General features: G+C 41.1%; 1 protein-coding gene across 8 annotated transcripts in view; it reads left to right on the top strand.

The window, feature by feature from the left end:
* Positions 1-16,349, top strand: part of TSPAN4 (tetraspanin 4) — a 443,521-nt gene that overhangs the window by 158,387 nt on the left and 268,785 nt on the right. The window contains exon 1 of one of the 8 annotated variants that reach the window (XM_071809025.1): positions 4,613-4,661. The exons of the other annotated variants lie outside the window; for them this stretch is intronic. Coding sequence (XP_071665126.1) covers positions 4,628-4,661 — 34 coding nt within the window. The 5' untranslated portion in view covers positions 4,613-4,627. Of the gene's footprint in view, positions 1-4,612; positions 4,662-16,349 lie in introns of those variants that run through there. 8 annotated transcript variants of the gene reach the window in all.

Below are 16,349 nucleotides of genomic sequence, written 5' to 3'. Positions count from 1 at the left end.
TGTTACTGGATATGTTCACACAGCATCACTGTGTAATTTAGAGGATACAGCTCTTAGGGCCATGTTTACGCCCTCATCCTTACAGCATTATGCACAACACTGCTGTATAAAGTGTGCAGGAAGAAAACAAAACAAAACCTGTTTCTCTGCAGAAAATTTTTATATTTAGTCTTCAAGATGATCTTTACAGACTGAGGACAAACTTTTTTTTCTGTGGTATAAAGGCTTCTGGTGAAACAATGTGAATGAGTGCGTCTGTTTGGGCTGATAGTGAATGTGTTTGATTATGGATATAGTACATGTTAGTACTTTAAATTATACCAAAGCAGCATCAGTTTCCCAAGTGCTATTTCACCATTGAAATCAGGCAGAATGAATTGTCATCTCAAGTGCATTGTCACTGGCAGGTGAGATTTAGCCAAAAGGGTTGCTTCTGTACATACAAGGAGATGGAGCAGTGGAAAAATGGCACAGTGTCCTCTTCCTTTCACTGGCAGAAAGAGAGAGAAATGTCTGCCTGTGTCTGTGCAGTACTGATATGCAGACAAGGAGTCTAAACCAGAAGCTGTCAGGTTGTAAACTCTGAGGGATTTAAAATTATCTTCGTGCCATGTGCCTGATGGTAGGAGTGGAGTCATTGTGGAGGGGAGTAGTGCTTTGCTTTCCCCACCAGTTTTTGTTTTTCTTTAGCTTTCCCTGTTTCTTGCCTCTCTACTGACAGAGAGACTGGTCTGACATGCTGAACACCTTGAGGCTGACAGGAAGGAGAAAACCTACAAGGTCCTGTGACAGCTGTATTCAATAAGAAGTGAAAAATCTCCCTTTGAGAAGCCAAACTATAAATGGCAGCAAAAGTCATAAGGCAAGATCGTGATTTTTAGACCAAACTGTGAAAGCGGAGGACCAGGAATCTGAGCCCAGGGAAAAGATTTGCAAACCAAGAGTTGCTCTCTGTGCATCTGTGTGCACCTCAATGCAGGAAAGAACCACTCTGTGCCAGACAGCCTTCAAAAATTCCTTCGTCCGACAGCTCATAAGATGGATCTTAGCACATCCCTGTGCTCTCAGGGCAGAAACAGGGCTTGCTGCAAGAGCTCTCATTGTCATATTGCAATCTTCTCCAAGATGCCACTCATCTTCTGAGAGATGCTGAATTTCTCCACCTCTTGTGAGAGGCACTGGGAGATGAGGAAACTTCATTAATAACTTCCATGCAGAAGGAGTGATCAGAATCAGCTTTTTAATCTAACAAGTGTACTTTATTTTTAAGACCAAGTAAATTGTTTCTATGGAAGAAAAAGAGTTGTTTCTTTCCAAATAGATTTAATCGCAAGCAAGCCACACTGAAATGCGAATAACAACTTTTAATTATGATTAGGGATAGACAGAAATTCTCAGAGCATCTGGTTAATCAAAAATAGAGGCCAAGGAGCGCAGTACTTTTCATGTCGTATTATGGTGGCAATGGCAAGTCATTCAGAAAGCATAATAGGAAAAGTTAAGTTTAACTGATAGGTTCTTGTTTTGTGATGTTGAGTAACTATGAGAATGGGATCTTACTGTGATCTTCATTTGCAGGAAGCAATGCAAGTGGACAAATATGGTTGTATCCCGTGTTGTTGTTTTATGCTTAACTTGGCTGCTTATTTGGTTGATATGGAGATTTTTATTCCCTTTATGTTACAAGTGCAGCTAGGGAATTCAATGATAATAAAAATACAGAGCTCTTGCAACAAGGTTTGCCCTGATCTCAATGTTTTGTGAAGTATGGTTAACCTCACATTGCAGATATGTAACAGAGAAACAAGTTTGCCCCCATGGTCACTTTGTTGGCAGGAGGACTTGGATGAGGATCCCTGCCCTGGAGTCTCAGCACGGGGCTCCCTCTGTCCAAGTGTGCAGGCTCCACTTTGGTTTGTTAACAGAACTATCAGTGGTATAATTCCTCCTAAGGATATGGGGAAAGTTTTAGATTTCTCAGATATGAATCAGATATCTTTTTGTAAGTACTAAATTCATTTTAAAGAAGAGATACAAAAGTAGCACATCCTTTTGTGTTAGCTATCATACGTCTTCTGGAAGCATCTTCGCCAAATGCGTGAAATAATGCAATTAATGGCTACCCAAGAGATTTATTCTATTATCTTAACAAGCTTATTTCTAAAGTAGCTTGACATTTTATTTGTTGGACTTACCTGTTGTTGTAGGGATATTTTGTTTTATTACCCCTGAGAAGGCTGAAATGTTAAACAGAAAATATTGGAGCTCCTTTCATTACTATTTTACTATGAAATGTGAGCTCACAGACTGGAGTGTCAGCTCTGCAGTAAAGGAGAAATTTGGGCTCATGGTTGGGACAAAATGTTCCTCAGGAGATTTAGATTTAATTACAAACAGTACGCCAGACCTTCTGTGGTAAGATGCTTATACTTCAATCCTACAAAGCAGTTTTAAACCCTGCACACCCTGCCTCTCAAATGTGAAATTCAGGTTGAGCTTTGTCTTCCTCTGGCACTGCGAACATCCCAGTGTCTGCAGTCAGTGTGAATGGGCGCTGCAGGGAGGGGATGCGCTGGAGTCAAATTGGGCTTCTGCACCCAGAGCAGACCTGGCTGTAAACAGTAGGACAAATGTAGTTTAAAATGCCAGCTATTGTTGCTGCTGAACGTGTACTGTCAGTAATGTGAACTATAACTGTAATACATTGACAAAGAATCCATTTACCAGAGGAGGAAGAGCCATTTTTATATGGTTGTCTTTTAAACTGAACTTCAGCCAGTCCTGACATGCTTGACATCAGCTTGAAATTTAATGGATTTTGGCTGTTTTTGTAATGGTATTCTAGTGTCCAGTCCTCTCTGCAGTGTTTCATGACTTTCTGTTTCCACCTTCATGCGTCCACACACTCTCTTCACTTGGGAACACAAGTCAAATATTTGATTTTATTATGGTCTTTGGGAGGTACTATAAGTAAGAAGGTTTTTTTGAGTGGCTGGGAGAAAACTCAGAGAGTCAGAGCAGAAACAAAGAAAGACAGCTGAGAGTGGATTTGCAGTTTTCTGTGTGTGAGTGCACTATTTTACTTTGCATTGCCATTTTGAGTAAAAGATGATGAAAAGCATCTAATCAATAGAAACCTGGATGAAGAGATGTGCTGTTACAGCATTTTTGGAATCCTGTAGATTTTGGGCTTGGCACCCAAAAGCCCCATCGCTTTATGAAGGAACTTTATTCATATTACATGAAACTGTAAGGTAAATGAAACAAACAAGCAGAGTGGGCATACCGTTAGGCATGTTTTGTGTGAGTAAATGAATATCCACAGTTCTAAAAGGAGTCTGAAACTGACCTCTGCAAAAATAAGTTGCTTTATCTCAATAATATACAATATCCAAGAAAGCCTCTGCTTTTTCAGAAAAAAAATACAGGAAACTTTAGACCTTCTTGAAGGAAATGCTATTGCTCTCTTATTTTAATTGCATTTTCTTAAGTAGGTCACTCACTTAAAACTGTGGAAAATTTAGGAAAGCTTAGGAACCTGGCATAAGCACAGAAACAGGGGACCTTAGTACCAGTCCTCTTTTACAGGTCAGTCCCTAGTATTGCTACAGCATTTTCGCATGGACTGCCTACAGTCAGAGAAAACTTTTACTTGTATTTGTTTTTCAATCTAGACCAGTGTTAGCACTCCTTTTCTGGGTCAACTGATTTCATTATAAACATGTTCATTGCAATCTAACTGTCTTGTAGTAGCAGTGATAAAAAGCAACAGTGCTAAGATTGGTTTGGAGTGCACGAAGAGACTGAAAACAGGAACAACTTCATATGGCCAGAGATGGTACTGAATATTTGCTTTCTGACTGTGGATGTGTTTTATGGCTCTAGAAGAATGAGGCAAAAGTTTCCATCTCATTTAGTTCCTAATTCCTTCAATGGGTGGCCTCATCTTCCAGGTGCTTAGGATGCTGCATCTCTCTTGGATACTGAAAAAGTCTGACATTTAGTGTCATTTCAGGAACAGCAGAGCTCCTGGCACATTTCTAAACTCTCCCCCTCTTCAGCTCCCTCAGTGGTAGACCAGAGCTCCTCTGAAAATTTGAATAAAGAGCTGTTTTGAAAATATTTGGCTGCAAAGATACAACATGGAGAGTACTAAAAGGAGGACTTCTGTCTGAGCTGGCTTTGCCCTGCTTCACTGGTGTAGATACAAGCTTGTTTCTAAACTCCTTGGAGATTCCCTAAGAAATATGGTTATGAAGGTGATGCTAATGGACATAACACTTCTGGAACATTCTAGCATTTCTGAGATGATGGGTTTTCAGATGTGGCCTGTTTTACTGAAGGCAGTTAAGTAGGATTGCAGTACACAAAACATCTATTTCAGAAAAAAAGCCCTCTAGCCTCTGCTTTATATGCATCTTCTTCTGCTTCCATATTTGGTGAGCTTTTGGGAAGCCAAGTGAATTGTTTAACCTGATCAGTGTTATCACAGTTATATATTTTTCTGCTTTACAGTTAATGGACAGGTCATGAAGACTTTTTCCTTTAAGCAAAGGGGCTGAGAATGCTTTGTGCCATCACGTGTTTGCTATTTGGAGCTCTGCCAGTGTAACCTGAGGAGCTTGTGATGATAGGGAGTCTTTCCTGGAGTTCACAAAAAGGTAAGGGAAGAAAAAGAACTCTATGCTGTAAGCAGAGAAGTTTGCAAAAAGCACACTCTGTGGTGGAAACAAGCCATGCAAAGTGGTTAGCAGTGCAACTAATTCTTCTTCTCTTCACTATGAAACCCTGCCTGCACTCCCCTTTAAAAGTAAATGACAGTTATTGGCAGCTAGAAGTTCTCAATGGTGTTCAAGGTAACAGTATTTTAGAAGTATGAGATATGATGTTTTCCTTCTGTTACAGTAGCAGGTAAGCTTTTTCACTCCTCAGTTTGGTCAGAACTTCACCAGGCACAGAAAGGAGGGAGCAAGGTAGTAAAGAGGCAGAACTTCTGTTTTTTCTTCTTGGTTGCTGGGTATAGACTCCCAGTGAGGGATAGGAACCACAAGTCCTGATCCACAGTCCTCTAAATTCAAAGACCCCTGTCTATTCCAAGAGATTTGAAACAAACTCCAAACATGTTTCCTTCAGTCCAGCTCATAGTATTGTTGGCTGGCCAACAATATTATCCAGGAGTGTGCCTCTTCAGTGATACATACCTTATCTTCTGCTAGCCTGATGTTTAGCATCACTGAGTCATAGCTATGTTCATGAGCTCCTTGCATGGTGTAATTAGAGATCTTTCCCTGGTTTTAACCCACAAGCTGTTATGACTGGTTACTGGAGGGGAAAATGCTGTATTCTCTTTATAACCCTGCCTGTCTCTATCCCAATCCCTATTTCTTCCCAGTGCAGTGGATGCTTTTCCTTCTCTGGTTTCTTCTGTAAGAGCACAGGCTGTAGTGGAAGCGACCTCAGTACTCGGCACTGGTGAGGCTGCATCTGGAGTACTGCATCCAGTTCTGGGCTCCGCATTTTAAGAAGGACAAGGAATTACTGGAGGGGGTCCAGCGGTGGGCTACAAAGATGATTAGAGGCCTAGAGCACCTTTCTTACAAGGAGAAACTGAGGGAACTGGATCTGTTCAGCCTGGAGAAGAGAAGGCTGAGAGGGCATCTCATCAATGTTTAAAAATATCTCAAGAGTGGATGTAAAGTGGATGGGACCAGACTGTTTTCAGTGGTGCCCAACCATAGGAGGAGGGGCAATTGGCACAGACTGAGGCATAGGAGGTTCCATCTGAATATGAAGAAATCTTTACTTTGAAAGTGACAGAGCACTGGAACAGGGTGCCCAGGGAGGTTGTGGAGTCTTCTTCTCTGGAGACATCCAAAACCTGCCTGGACACATTCCTGTGTAATCTACTCTAGGTGAACCTGCTTTGGCAGGTGGGTTGGACTAAATGCTCTCCAGAGGTCCCTTCCAACTCCAGCCATTCTGGGATTCTGTGATTCAGCAGGCAGTAAAGACGTGAAGTTGAAACAAATGAGCAAAGCTGCAGGAAAAGTGAATTTGACTGGAAAACTTTCTCCTAAGATCCATTTACTCCTGGACTTCTCCTAGGATAAACTATTATAGGTTAATTGGATAGACATAATCCCCTATGAGGACATTGGTTCTGGAGCAAGAGAATCTACGAAGAAATTCATCTCCTGAAACTACTTGAAAGTATTTATTCTGTAGTAGCTACTTTGATTAATTTCTAAGTATAACAGAACCTACAGTGATTATAGTTGACATTGCTTCTGTACCTCACTGTGTGCTTAAAGTAGCTCAAAGAGTATCCCAATTAATAAGTCAGGTTCAGAATTGTGCCCTTTCATTTTATTTAAACTAGCAGAAGCAAACAATCTTCTCAACTCTTCATCTAAAAATGTATACCACAGATTGAAACACTGCACCACATATCTGTGTGTCGACTCCACAGAACTCCCACCCTTTGCCTCCATCTCTTTCATAACTGTAGAGTTTAAATGTGGAAACATCTCTTAAGTCAGAGAAGGATGTTTGGCTCAGAAAATGAGAGGAGGAGGTCAGTGCATCATGTGAAGCAAGACATGAGGGGATGAGATGTCTAATGGAAAAGACTGGAAAATGGCAAGGGAAGTGTACTGAGGGAGAGAAAAACTAAAGTAAAAGGAGTGGAAGCAGAGGATAAAATGCAGGGAGAAGGCTGCAAGATCCTGATGAAATTGAAATGAGTAGTTAGTACACAGGAATTGCTTGGTGACTTTGGATAGGCTGAGCGCCTCACTCTTCAGAGCTGGAGTTCTGCTGGCTTCCCTGCCACACTGTCCCAGTTCGCTTCAGCAGAGAACTTGGCTGCCATCACTCCGAGGTTGCTGTCTGTCACAGCCACCTGCTGGCCTGTGAATTATTTGTACCTGTCTAAAGGCACTAACTGCCAAATGTGTGAGCTCTGCTGTCACTCCAGGATTGATGCTGTAGCTCAGCTGGAGGCCAAATCGTGGAGTCTCAGCCTCCCCGCCAAAAAAGCCCCAAAGTGGTTCCTCCAGCTCTCTCCAAGGTCCCCAAAGCAAGGGGGCAGCCCTGAGCTGTGCTGCAGCCACGGCTGTGGGCAGACTAGCAATATTTAAAACTGAAAGAAATAAATACTGTTCACCTCTGTGGTATCATTCATCCAAGGACCTTACAGTTTTATCATTGTCTGGATGATGCTTCACAAAAATTTGGTGAGACAGCTCAGCTATTTCCAATAGGAATGGAAAAGAAACCAAAGGCAAATATCTGCTGAATAAATAAGAGCTAGGGATAACCTTCAGCCTCTGTGATCACATGGCCCCTGCCCCTTCCCATAGGCAGTGAACACAGTTCCTTCTCCATCAAAAAAGTCTTTTCTCTGCATGGAGCTCATGAACAGCTTGTGTTCTTTAGTTTGTTGGACCACTGCTTTCTTATGTTCTTGATGTTCTGCTTGCTTTCTGTTCGTTGCCTGCAGTTCTGGTGAACCAGCATCTTTTACAAGAGCTGACCTGGCTTGGCTGTGTGCAAATGCCTGTGGTCAGTTCTCCAGGTGGAAAATGGTGCACTTAGTCTCTCACTGGAGATCTTGGCTTCAGGTCAGCCCCAAGAGCTTGACATTGCTCCCTTTTCTGGGGTCAACAGAAATTCTTTAATCTGTGTTTAGTCCTGATTGCCTCAAAAGGTCTCCCTAGTCCAGGACTGTTTGGCTGGATAGGAGGTGGTCAAACCTAGCTGCCTGCAAACAGATGTAAGTTTACCCTCACCTTTAATTTATGCTAAGGGGGAAATATGATGCATATATTAGACCATAGCACTGGTCCGTTTAGATGCCACTGTCTCTCTGCAGTTGCTGTTCAGATGCAAACAACAGAAATACAAATTCCTGAAATCAAGAAGTAGTTACAATTAATGAACAACACAGGGTCAGATTTGACACTGGTGGAAGTTACCATAGCTTCATTACAGTTTTGTTTGTTTATGTTTGCATTATTTTAGCTGCCTGATTTCACAGCTCTGATTTAGAGCGTGGCAATGCAAGTAACTGAATCAGCTTAAGTAAGGTAGCAGTGGACTTTGCTGTGAGTTGAGCAGAGTTGCAGTGAGAGGAGAGAGTTAGCCCTGTTAAATCATGTGCTGTCAGTAAAAATAATTATGTGGAACTACAACCTTAATACAGTGATTCAATTTTATACTAGCTCCCGATATGACTGGTAAATTGTAGCTAAACTTTAATATACCCACCACCCCCTGCTCTTCAGGCTGAGTATCATAATCATGAAATATCCGCTCATCTGGAAATGGCCTTAAGAGATTATCAGTATGAGGGCACTAAAGGTAGACCAAGAGCAAGTAATATACTCCATATCATCAATGCAAAAGCTAGTTATCTCCAGTCAGTGGAATTATCAAAGGAAGATTGCATTTTAGAAATCCTTTTGATAGTGCAAGTCCATATTGCATTTCTGCTAATTTAATAATTTAAGCCTAACTTTTCTGAAAGTGTGGAGATGCTGTTTGTAATGATTTTGAAAGATACAATGTCTGTTCATGGGCTCAGTCTCAACATGTCTTTCTGTTGTTAGAGAGCTATTTCAAATGTAGTTTGACGTTAAATCTGTGCAGTTCGTTCATATCAACTGAATAATGCTTCTATAATAGTGTCTCTGAGCTATGTGTTGGTGGGGTTTATTTTGTTTGTTTTATGTTGTTGTTTGTTTTGCTTTGGTTTTGGGTTTGGATTTTTTTTTTTCTGTTAATTTTGCCAATTCTTATCTATTGCATTATCATTTAATAGAAACTTCCTGGAAGACTGAAGTGACATTCAGGTAACTGTATTTTTTATTATAAAATTTTTCTAGGATCCAAGTGAAATATACTTACCTCATATGAAGGGTTGTCCTGTTTTTTGGTGTTTAGTCGGCCCTTAGTTAGGATATCTGGATATGTATGTGACAAAGATTTAGATCTTCTTTGCCATTTTGAATTTCTTTAAGTTTCTTTTGACTTCAGCAGGTACTTAATCTAATAAGGGCAGGCATGTCAATATAAAATTGAGGCAGAGACAGGAAATAGGCATTTATCATATGAATGGATTTAAACAAGCTTGATTTCATTTTGCTTTTTGAAAAGCAGTCTGGTATGATAGATGACAGCAAATGAAATTCTGCATAACAGTTGCTGACCTCTTCTTTTTTTTGGTAGTATTCCTGCAGAAGATGGAATTTTCAAACCTAAATACAGAAAATAGGCTGCAAGCATGTTATGAAGTTCTTCGTGTGTATAAAGGGTATTCTCCAAAGCACTTTGAGTAACAAGGTCTTGCTAAGTACGAGCAATTTTGCCATTGTATAGTTCTGTTACAAATATGGAGGGATAGAAAAATGGGGATTCTCATGACAGATGTTAGCTATGTCCCTTGATGTACATCTGGAATATCCTTGGACATAAATTGCCCACGGAGACATTAACTTATATTGGTTGGTCACTGATTCTCTGCCTCTCTCTTGCTATACACTTAAATAATAATGTTTATCTCCTGACCACAGCGGATAATCTCTATAATTTCAGAAGTATTTGTTGCTAAGGTCAAAATGAAGTGTCCTGCCAGCAAACCTGAGGAAGGGGAGTAGCTCTTATTTGGAAAGAGACAAAAGGATGGTCACATTATTTAGCAGGGAGTGTTTGATTTTGGCTATCTTCATACCATGGCTTCATTCCATGAGACAGAAAAGGTCACGGAAGGCAAGACTTTCACTGCTAGGAAGTCTTTCCAGCCATTGGAGAGCTCCCTAGTGCTGTTGGGGTTACTGAGGATATAGCATGAGAAGGAGGGTGCAGATTGTCTCATCTCACATAGTGCATGTGAACAATGAAAAAAGCAATGATAATCCACTGAGCTGCTACTGCCAGCTGAACCAGCTCTTTCAGAATCTTTTTTTGGGTACCTTGTTAGATGTACTTTAGCAGAAATACACTTATTAGTATAAGGACACAGAAGAACCTTTGGATGTACTCATCTAGATCAGTCATTCCAAGCAGGGAGAACGGCAAGTATTCTCTCAGTCTCCTTGTTCTGTGGGAAGTCTGTGAAAGAGCAAATTCTGGCAAAACCGAGTTTTTGACTAATTCAATATTACATCTCGAAAAAAAACAAGACACTTTACAGCCTTATTTGTAGTCAAGCAAGCATTGTGCAAAAGTTTATATCTGAAGGCATCCTCTCTTCATAATATATATGTGTTTATGCATGTGTGTATATACATGTCTTTATTCCTGTAGAAAAGAAGACTCTGAAAACGTGATGTTCATTTCTTAGAAACCTTGAGTACAGTGGTCCCTCATACACCCTGTGTTTTCTGGATGTATTATTTCTTTTTTCCCTATACTCTTTTGTGCCTCTAAGCAAGAGGAGCAAAGGCCAACTTTGACAGCAACTGCTATCCTTTTGAGAACCTCTGTTCTTTGCTGAATGTCAGGTGGTGTTACGGGATAGTTTCTAAATGAGATGAGTTGAGTTCAGAGAAAGTTCCCAAGCTTTGCAGAAGCTCTAAGTTTCATCCTTCCGCGCCCCCCCCTTTTTTTTCTTTTTGATACAATCTGGTGTCAAAGGGAGTTCAAACTCCAATATGACAGAATAATGGGAAAGTGTTGTGCCTTCTTTCCAATTTGGAAGAATTGCTTTCCAAGTGGGAAGATCTCAGCATCTTCTAGTGCTGTGAAGAACACAGCAAGTACAAAGATGCTTTGCAGTAAATGTCTCCAGGAGACCTGTTGCAGCCTGAATTTGAACTTGGCTGAGCAAGTTGAGATCCTGCCCTATATGAAATGCCTCTCAAAGTGGGACTATGAAGAGCAAGTAATCTACTGTTATATCTAATTTACTAATAAGAAAACTATGCTTAATGACTTGTTGCATTATGTTTTTGTCATGATTTAGCCCTAGCCAGCAACTAAATACCACCATTGGTGGGATGAGGAGAATTGGGGAAAATAAAAAAAAACTAAAACTCATGGGTTGGGATAAAAACAGTTTAACAGGACACCAAAGGAAGAGATAAACAACAACAATAATATCAGTAAAAAAAATATACGAGCAAGGAATACACATCGCAATTGCTCACCACCTGCCAATGCCCAGCCTGCTCCTGAGCAGCGATACCCTCCCCTGGCCAGCTTCCCCAGTTATATTATAGACCCCCTTTGTGTCAGAAAGAAATATTTTGCCCTGTAATTACATGTCTAGCAGAGCAGAGGTTTGGCCTGAGGCATATATAAAATATACTGAGCATGACATCATATGGTATTGAATTAATCCTTTGCTAGTCTGGATTAACTGTCCTGACTGTGTTCCCTTCCAGCTTCCTGTGAAAATTAACACTCCCAAGTGAACCCAGGACAGTTTCCTTGCAAATGCTGGTCTCCTCTCCAGTGTTATCTTCTCGGAAAAGCGCTGAATCTGATGGGAAATAGGGTTCCAGATAGCACATTCTGGCCGGTTAGTTCTTGCCCTTGGACCCAGGTGCAGAGTTGCTCTCTCTGCATATAGTATTAATTCTTACCTCCAGTTTCAAGTGGGGTTTAGATCCCTCCAAGAGTGTACCTCCTGTTCATCTCTGTCCACCTACGCTTGTTGGTGTGATGAGGCATTTGGGCATAGTTAGATTGACTGAATGAGTAAATAAAGCTTTCTGCAGGATTCGTCAGTCTCTCATGTACCCTCCGTAAGCTAACTGCTCACTTGACTTAATGTTTCTCAGTCTCTAGACAATTTTGAAATCCCTTTGGCTTCAGATCTGGGTTTCAGTGAAGCTGTATATGCAATTTCTTAACCTTGAACTGTTGTTTAAACTTGTGCTTCCCTGACAGAGCACAAAAACAGGCACTTTATGAATATGCTTGTAGGCTTGAAAATCAGTTTGAGGGTTGTGTCAGTTTTAGGAAGAGTTGAAGGGCAGATTTTTACTTCCCCACCCCCATAAATCAATATCTTGAAAGTATAAGACTTCTTACTATACTTAAAGAAAAGTCATACTTTTCTAGGAGTTTACATTTCTGAGAGAATAATAGTAGGGTAGTAGGAAAAGTTTGGGGAGTGGGGCGGTTGCTTTTAATTTTGCTTTTTAATTTACATCTTCCACTGTAAACTTTAGACTATAATGACAGAATCCATCAGGCATAATGAAGTACTGGCAGGTCCCAGCTCTTGTGTTTGACACGTCCTGTTGTGCTTGGTGCTCTGGATGGTGCAGAAGCTGCATGTATATCCTTGGCTTGACAACAGAAATGCCACCCCGTTATCTAATTGACTGGTCTTTATTACACTTTATCTAGTTTTCTGACTTCACTTCGGATTCACTGACACCTGATCTGCATGTGGTAATGACAGCCATAGTCGTATAGCTATCTATGTGTGTTTAAATGCATATATGAATAAATACAAATACTTACACAGTTCTGTTGCATTATGAGTTACCATCATCTGTGGGAGTGAGCCACCAGTGTTTTCTTTCATTGCACTGATTGCCAAGGTGCCCTAAATGAATGAATGAAAATGCATCGACTCAGAAGGCGCACATTCTAGAGATTGTTCAGAAGTGAACCGGTTGACTTGACAAGCTCAATTTTGAAAGCAATCTTTTTCAGGGCACTGAAAGATAACAAGTGAGAGATCCTGCCCAGGAAAACAAAAGAGACTCAATTTACCAACTGTCAGACACGTGACATTGACTTTGAACAAAATGAACACCAGATTCTCTGAAGCTTGAGGCTTCATTGGAGCCCAAAAGTCAGATACACATATTTGAATGATGCAGAGGAGTGGCCTTTGTGTGGCAAGGTTGTTTTTATCTCCTAAAGCAAAATAATGACACCCACAAAAGTGACTTCGACTGTGCTACAGGGAGGACTTACAACGTAGATATTGAAACAAATACAAAATGTGTAGAGTAATGAATTTTAACCGATCACATTCCTCCTTTTCCTGTGAAAACCTCCTTCTACATTTCATAGTACATTTCAGTTCAAATGCTCATCCTATTCAAGGGCATTTCCAATTTAGTTTGAGGAAAAAAAATGAGTGTCAAGAAAGATATAATGAGATATAATATCCTCTCTTGTAGACTTCATGTAGTGCTATATTCTAATAGAATTTAAAAAAAACCATAAGTGTGGAGAGATTATTAACTTGTTGAGCCAGATCAGGCAGAAATGGCGGTTTACAAAAAGGATACCAGTTTTGGTGGGTTTTTGTTGTTAGATTGTTTTGAGCGGCGGAGGAACACACAGGTCGACCCAATATGAGTGATAAAGCATAGTTTGATTTATTAGCCCGAATAGCATATACTTATACAGTTCACGATAATTATGCATAACTGTCACCTACTAATTGGCTTAAGCTCTAACAGTACATTTGCACGGTCCTCCTACTTGCAGCTGCTAGCTACGCTTATTCTACATTGTAGTGCTTTTGAAAGCTGTTTGTGAAACTCTGCCAAGGTCTCAGTGACCTTGGTGTTTTTACTGAAACAGTCAGCAGTTCCCACCGCGGCCTAACCTTGCTACTTGTACTAAGGTCTTCAAAATAGGCTCTGCTCGTACAACCGGTCCGCAGATCCGTGTCCCTTATCTTCAAGCCATTCCTCAACAAGGTTGGTCATGGTTTGGGTTTTTTTTGGGAGGGGAGAGGTTCGTGGGGTTTTGCTTACTTTTTTTCCTTTTTTTTCTTTTTGTAAGACTCAGCAGTCCAGCTGCTGTGTTGGACCTGCACCAAATACTTTTGGGGTTAGCCGACACATTTATACCTCCCATCTTGGGACATGGGTCTGTACCATTTCCATCAGTTAGAGGATTTTGAAGAAACTGCCTGGCAGGTACTACACAAAGAAACAGGAGACAAAGGCTGCAGGGAAGAAGAGATGCAGAACAGCCCTTATCTTCTGCCTGCTATGTCCTGTGGATGTGTTGGTCGTTCTTTGACCCAATTGGGCTGCTTTCAGCATGCACCAAGCCTTGGCGAGAGCTGTGTGATAAGCCAAAACCTGAGCAGGGGCTGAGTAAACAGTCACAATCTGCCTCAAAAAAATCATGCAAGCATGCTAATTCTGCCAGTCACATTCCTTGAAGTACTGATTTCTACGATGAAATCAGAGTTTTACATACAAGAAGCCAGACTGACCACTACATAGTTGTACTGAGGGCGATCGTGCACCAGCATGTGCTCCCTTGAGATCTTGTCCCCAGTGATATCCCCGTGTATAAGTAACGAGTAATTACTTGCAATGCAGGTGGTTCCATTTCACATTCCAATAATGCTTTAAAAATGTCATTTTTCAATATTAGATTTTAAGTCAAAATAAAGCCAAGAAATTCAAAGAGAGGGAAATGAGGAAAAAAAGTGATGTTCAGTGGAAGTTTAGATTATTTTTTGATTTTGATATATTCCTGGTTTCAGCAGGAAAACCCTCCTACTCACTGTGGGAAATGGGTGTTTTTCAAACCCTGTCTTTCAAGTTGGAAATTTAAATGCAGCATCATTGTGGGTGCAGGTGAAACTGAAAACGTGAAACAGGACTTAAAATATGGATAGAAAAGACTGTTCATCAAGTAGACTTAGGTAAAAATGTACAACCCCAGTCCTGTATGCTGCCACTTTGATCTTCCTTCTGATGGAAATTACACCCTAGAAAATTCATTGTTAGGATCAGATTATAGTAAATGGATTCTAATTTGCTTTACTACCTAGCATGTTGTGTGTTTTCTTGAGCATGGCAGCTCATTCCAGTTTTGATGTGAATACAGGAGGTACAAAGTGGGTTTGTTGTTAACTGGCTAACAGTACAGGATGAGAGAAAGAGGGAAAGAGCTATTAATTTGTGATACATGGGAATGTGTTTGAAAGAGGATTATGTGAGATGGTTTCAGAAGTGGTTGTCCATTCTTTTGCTAGTTTCCTGTGAGGGCTGGTAAACATTTACAGGCAATGAGTCTTTAATGATACTGATAGACCCTTGTCTGCTCAGCCCCCTGAGCTGGAGGACCACTAGTGTGGGATCAGTGACTTTCCATTTGTAGACACTGAAAATGTAAGGGACCCAGTTGCATCACCTGAATATTCACAAGTCCATGAGGCCTAATGGGCTTCATCCCACAGTACTGAAGGAACTGGCGGATGTTACGGCAGAACCCCGCTCAATCATCTACCACAGGGAATCTGGGGAAGTTCCAGCTGACTGGAAGCTAGCCTTTGTTATTTTAATCTACAAAAAGGGCATAAGGGAAGACGCAAGAAACTACAGACCTGTTAGTCTAACCTCAGTTCCTGTTAAAATTACGGAGATTATACTGTGTACTATTGAAAGGCATTTGAAGAATAATGTAGTCATCATAGAATCATAGAATGGTTTGGGTTCAAGAGACCTTCAAAGGTCATCTAGTCCAAACCTGCTGCAATGAGCAGTGACATCTTCAACTAGATCAGGTTGCTCAGAGCCCCATCCAGCCTGGCCTAGAATGTTTCCAGGGATGTGCAAGTCCAGTCAACATGAGTTCACAAAGGGAAAGTCCTGTTTAACTAATTTGATATCCTTCTATGGTAAGGTCAGCTACCTAGTGAATGAAGGGAATGTGGTGGATGTAATTTTTCTGGATTTTAGTATGGCTTTTGATATTGTCCCTCACAGCATCCTTCTGGACAAGTTGTCCAACTGTGGGAAGAGTGCGTTCATGGAGTGCTGGGTGAAGAAGTGGCTGAAGGGCAGAGTTTAAAGGGTTGTAGTGAATGGGTCTACATCTGGCTGGCGAATGGTCACCAGCGGTGTTCCTCAGGGTTCAGTTCCAGGACCAGTTCTATTCAGTATATTTATCAATGATCTGGATGCAGGAGTTGAATGCACCATTAGCAAGTTTGCTGATGATACCAAACTGGGAGGTGCTATTGACTCTCTTGAGGGACAAGAGGCCTTGCAGAGGAATCTAGATAGATTGGAGCATTGGGCTATGATTAATGGGATGAAATTTAACAAGTTGAAATACTGGATTCTGCACCTAGGACAGAGTAATGACAGGCACAAGGGTGAATTGGCAGAGGAGTGGCTTGAGACCAGCCCTGCAAAAAGGGGTTTTGGGGGTGCTGGTTGACAGAAGGCTCAGGATGAGTCAGTGGTGTGTGCCCTGCCAGCCGAGAGGGTAAACCTTATCCTGAGGTGCATCAAACACGGCATAACCAGCCAGGCATAAGAGGTGATTAGCCTGTTGTATCCAGTGTTGATGTGGCCTCACCTTGGCTACTGTATGCAGTTCTGCAACTCACAATTGAAGATGAAGGT

Source organism: Patagioenas fasciata, chromosome 5, assembly GCF_037038585.1.
Source record: "Patagioenas fasciata isolate bPatFas1 chromosome 5, bPatFas1.hap1, whole genome shotgun sequence".
Classification (NCBI taxonomy): domain Eukaryota; kingdom Metazoa; phylum Chordata; class Aves; order Columbiformes; family Columbidae; genus Patagioenas; species Patagioenas fasciata.
The sequence above is the reverse complement of the archived record's forward strand: the minus strand, read 5'-3'. Positions and strand labels throughout refer to the sequence as shown.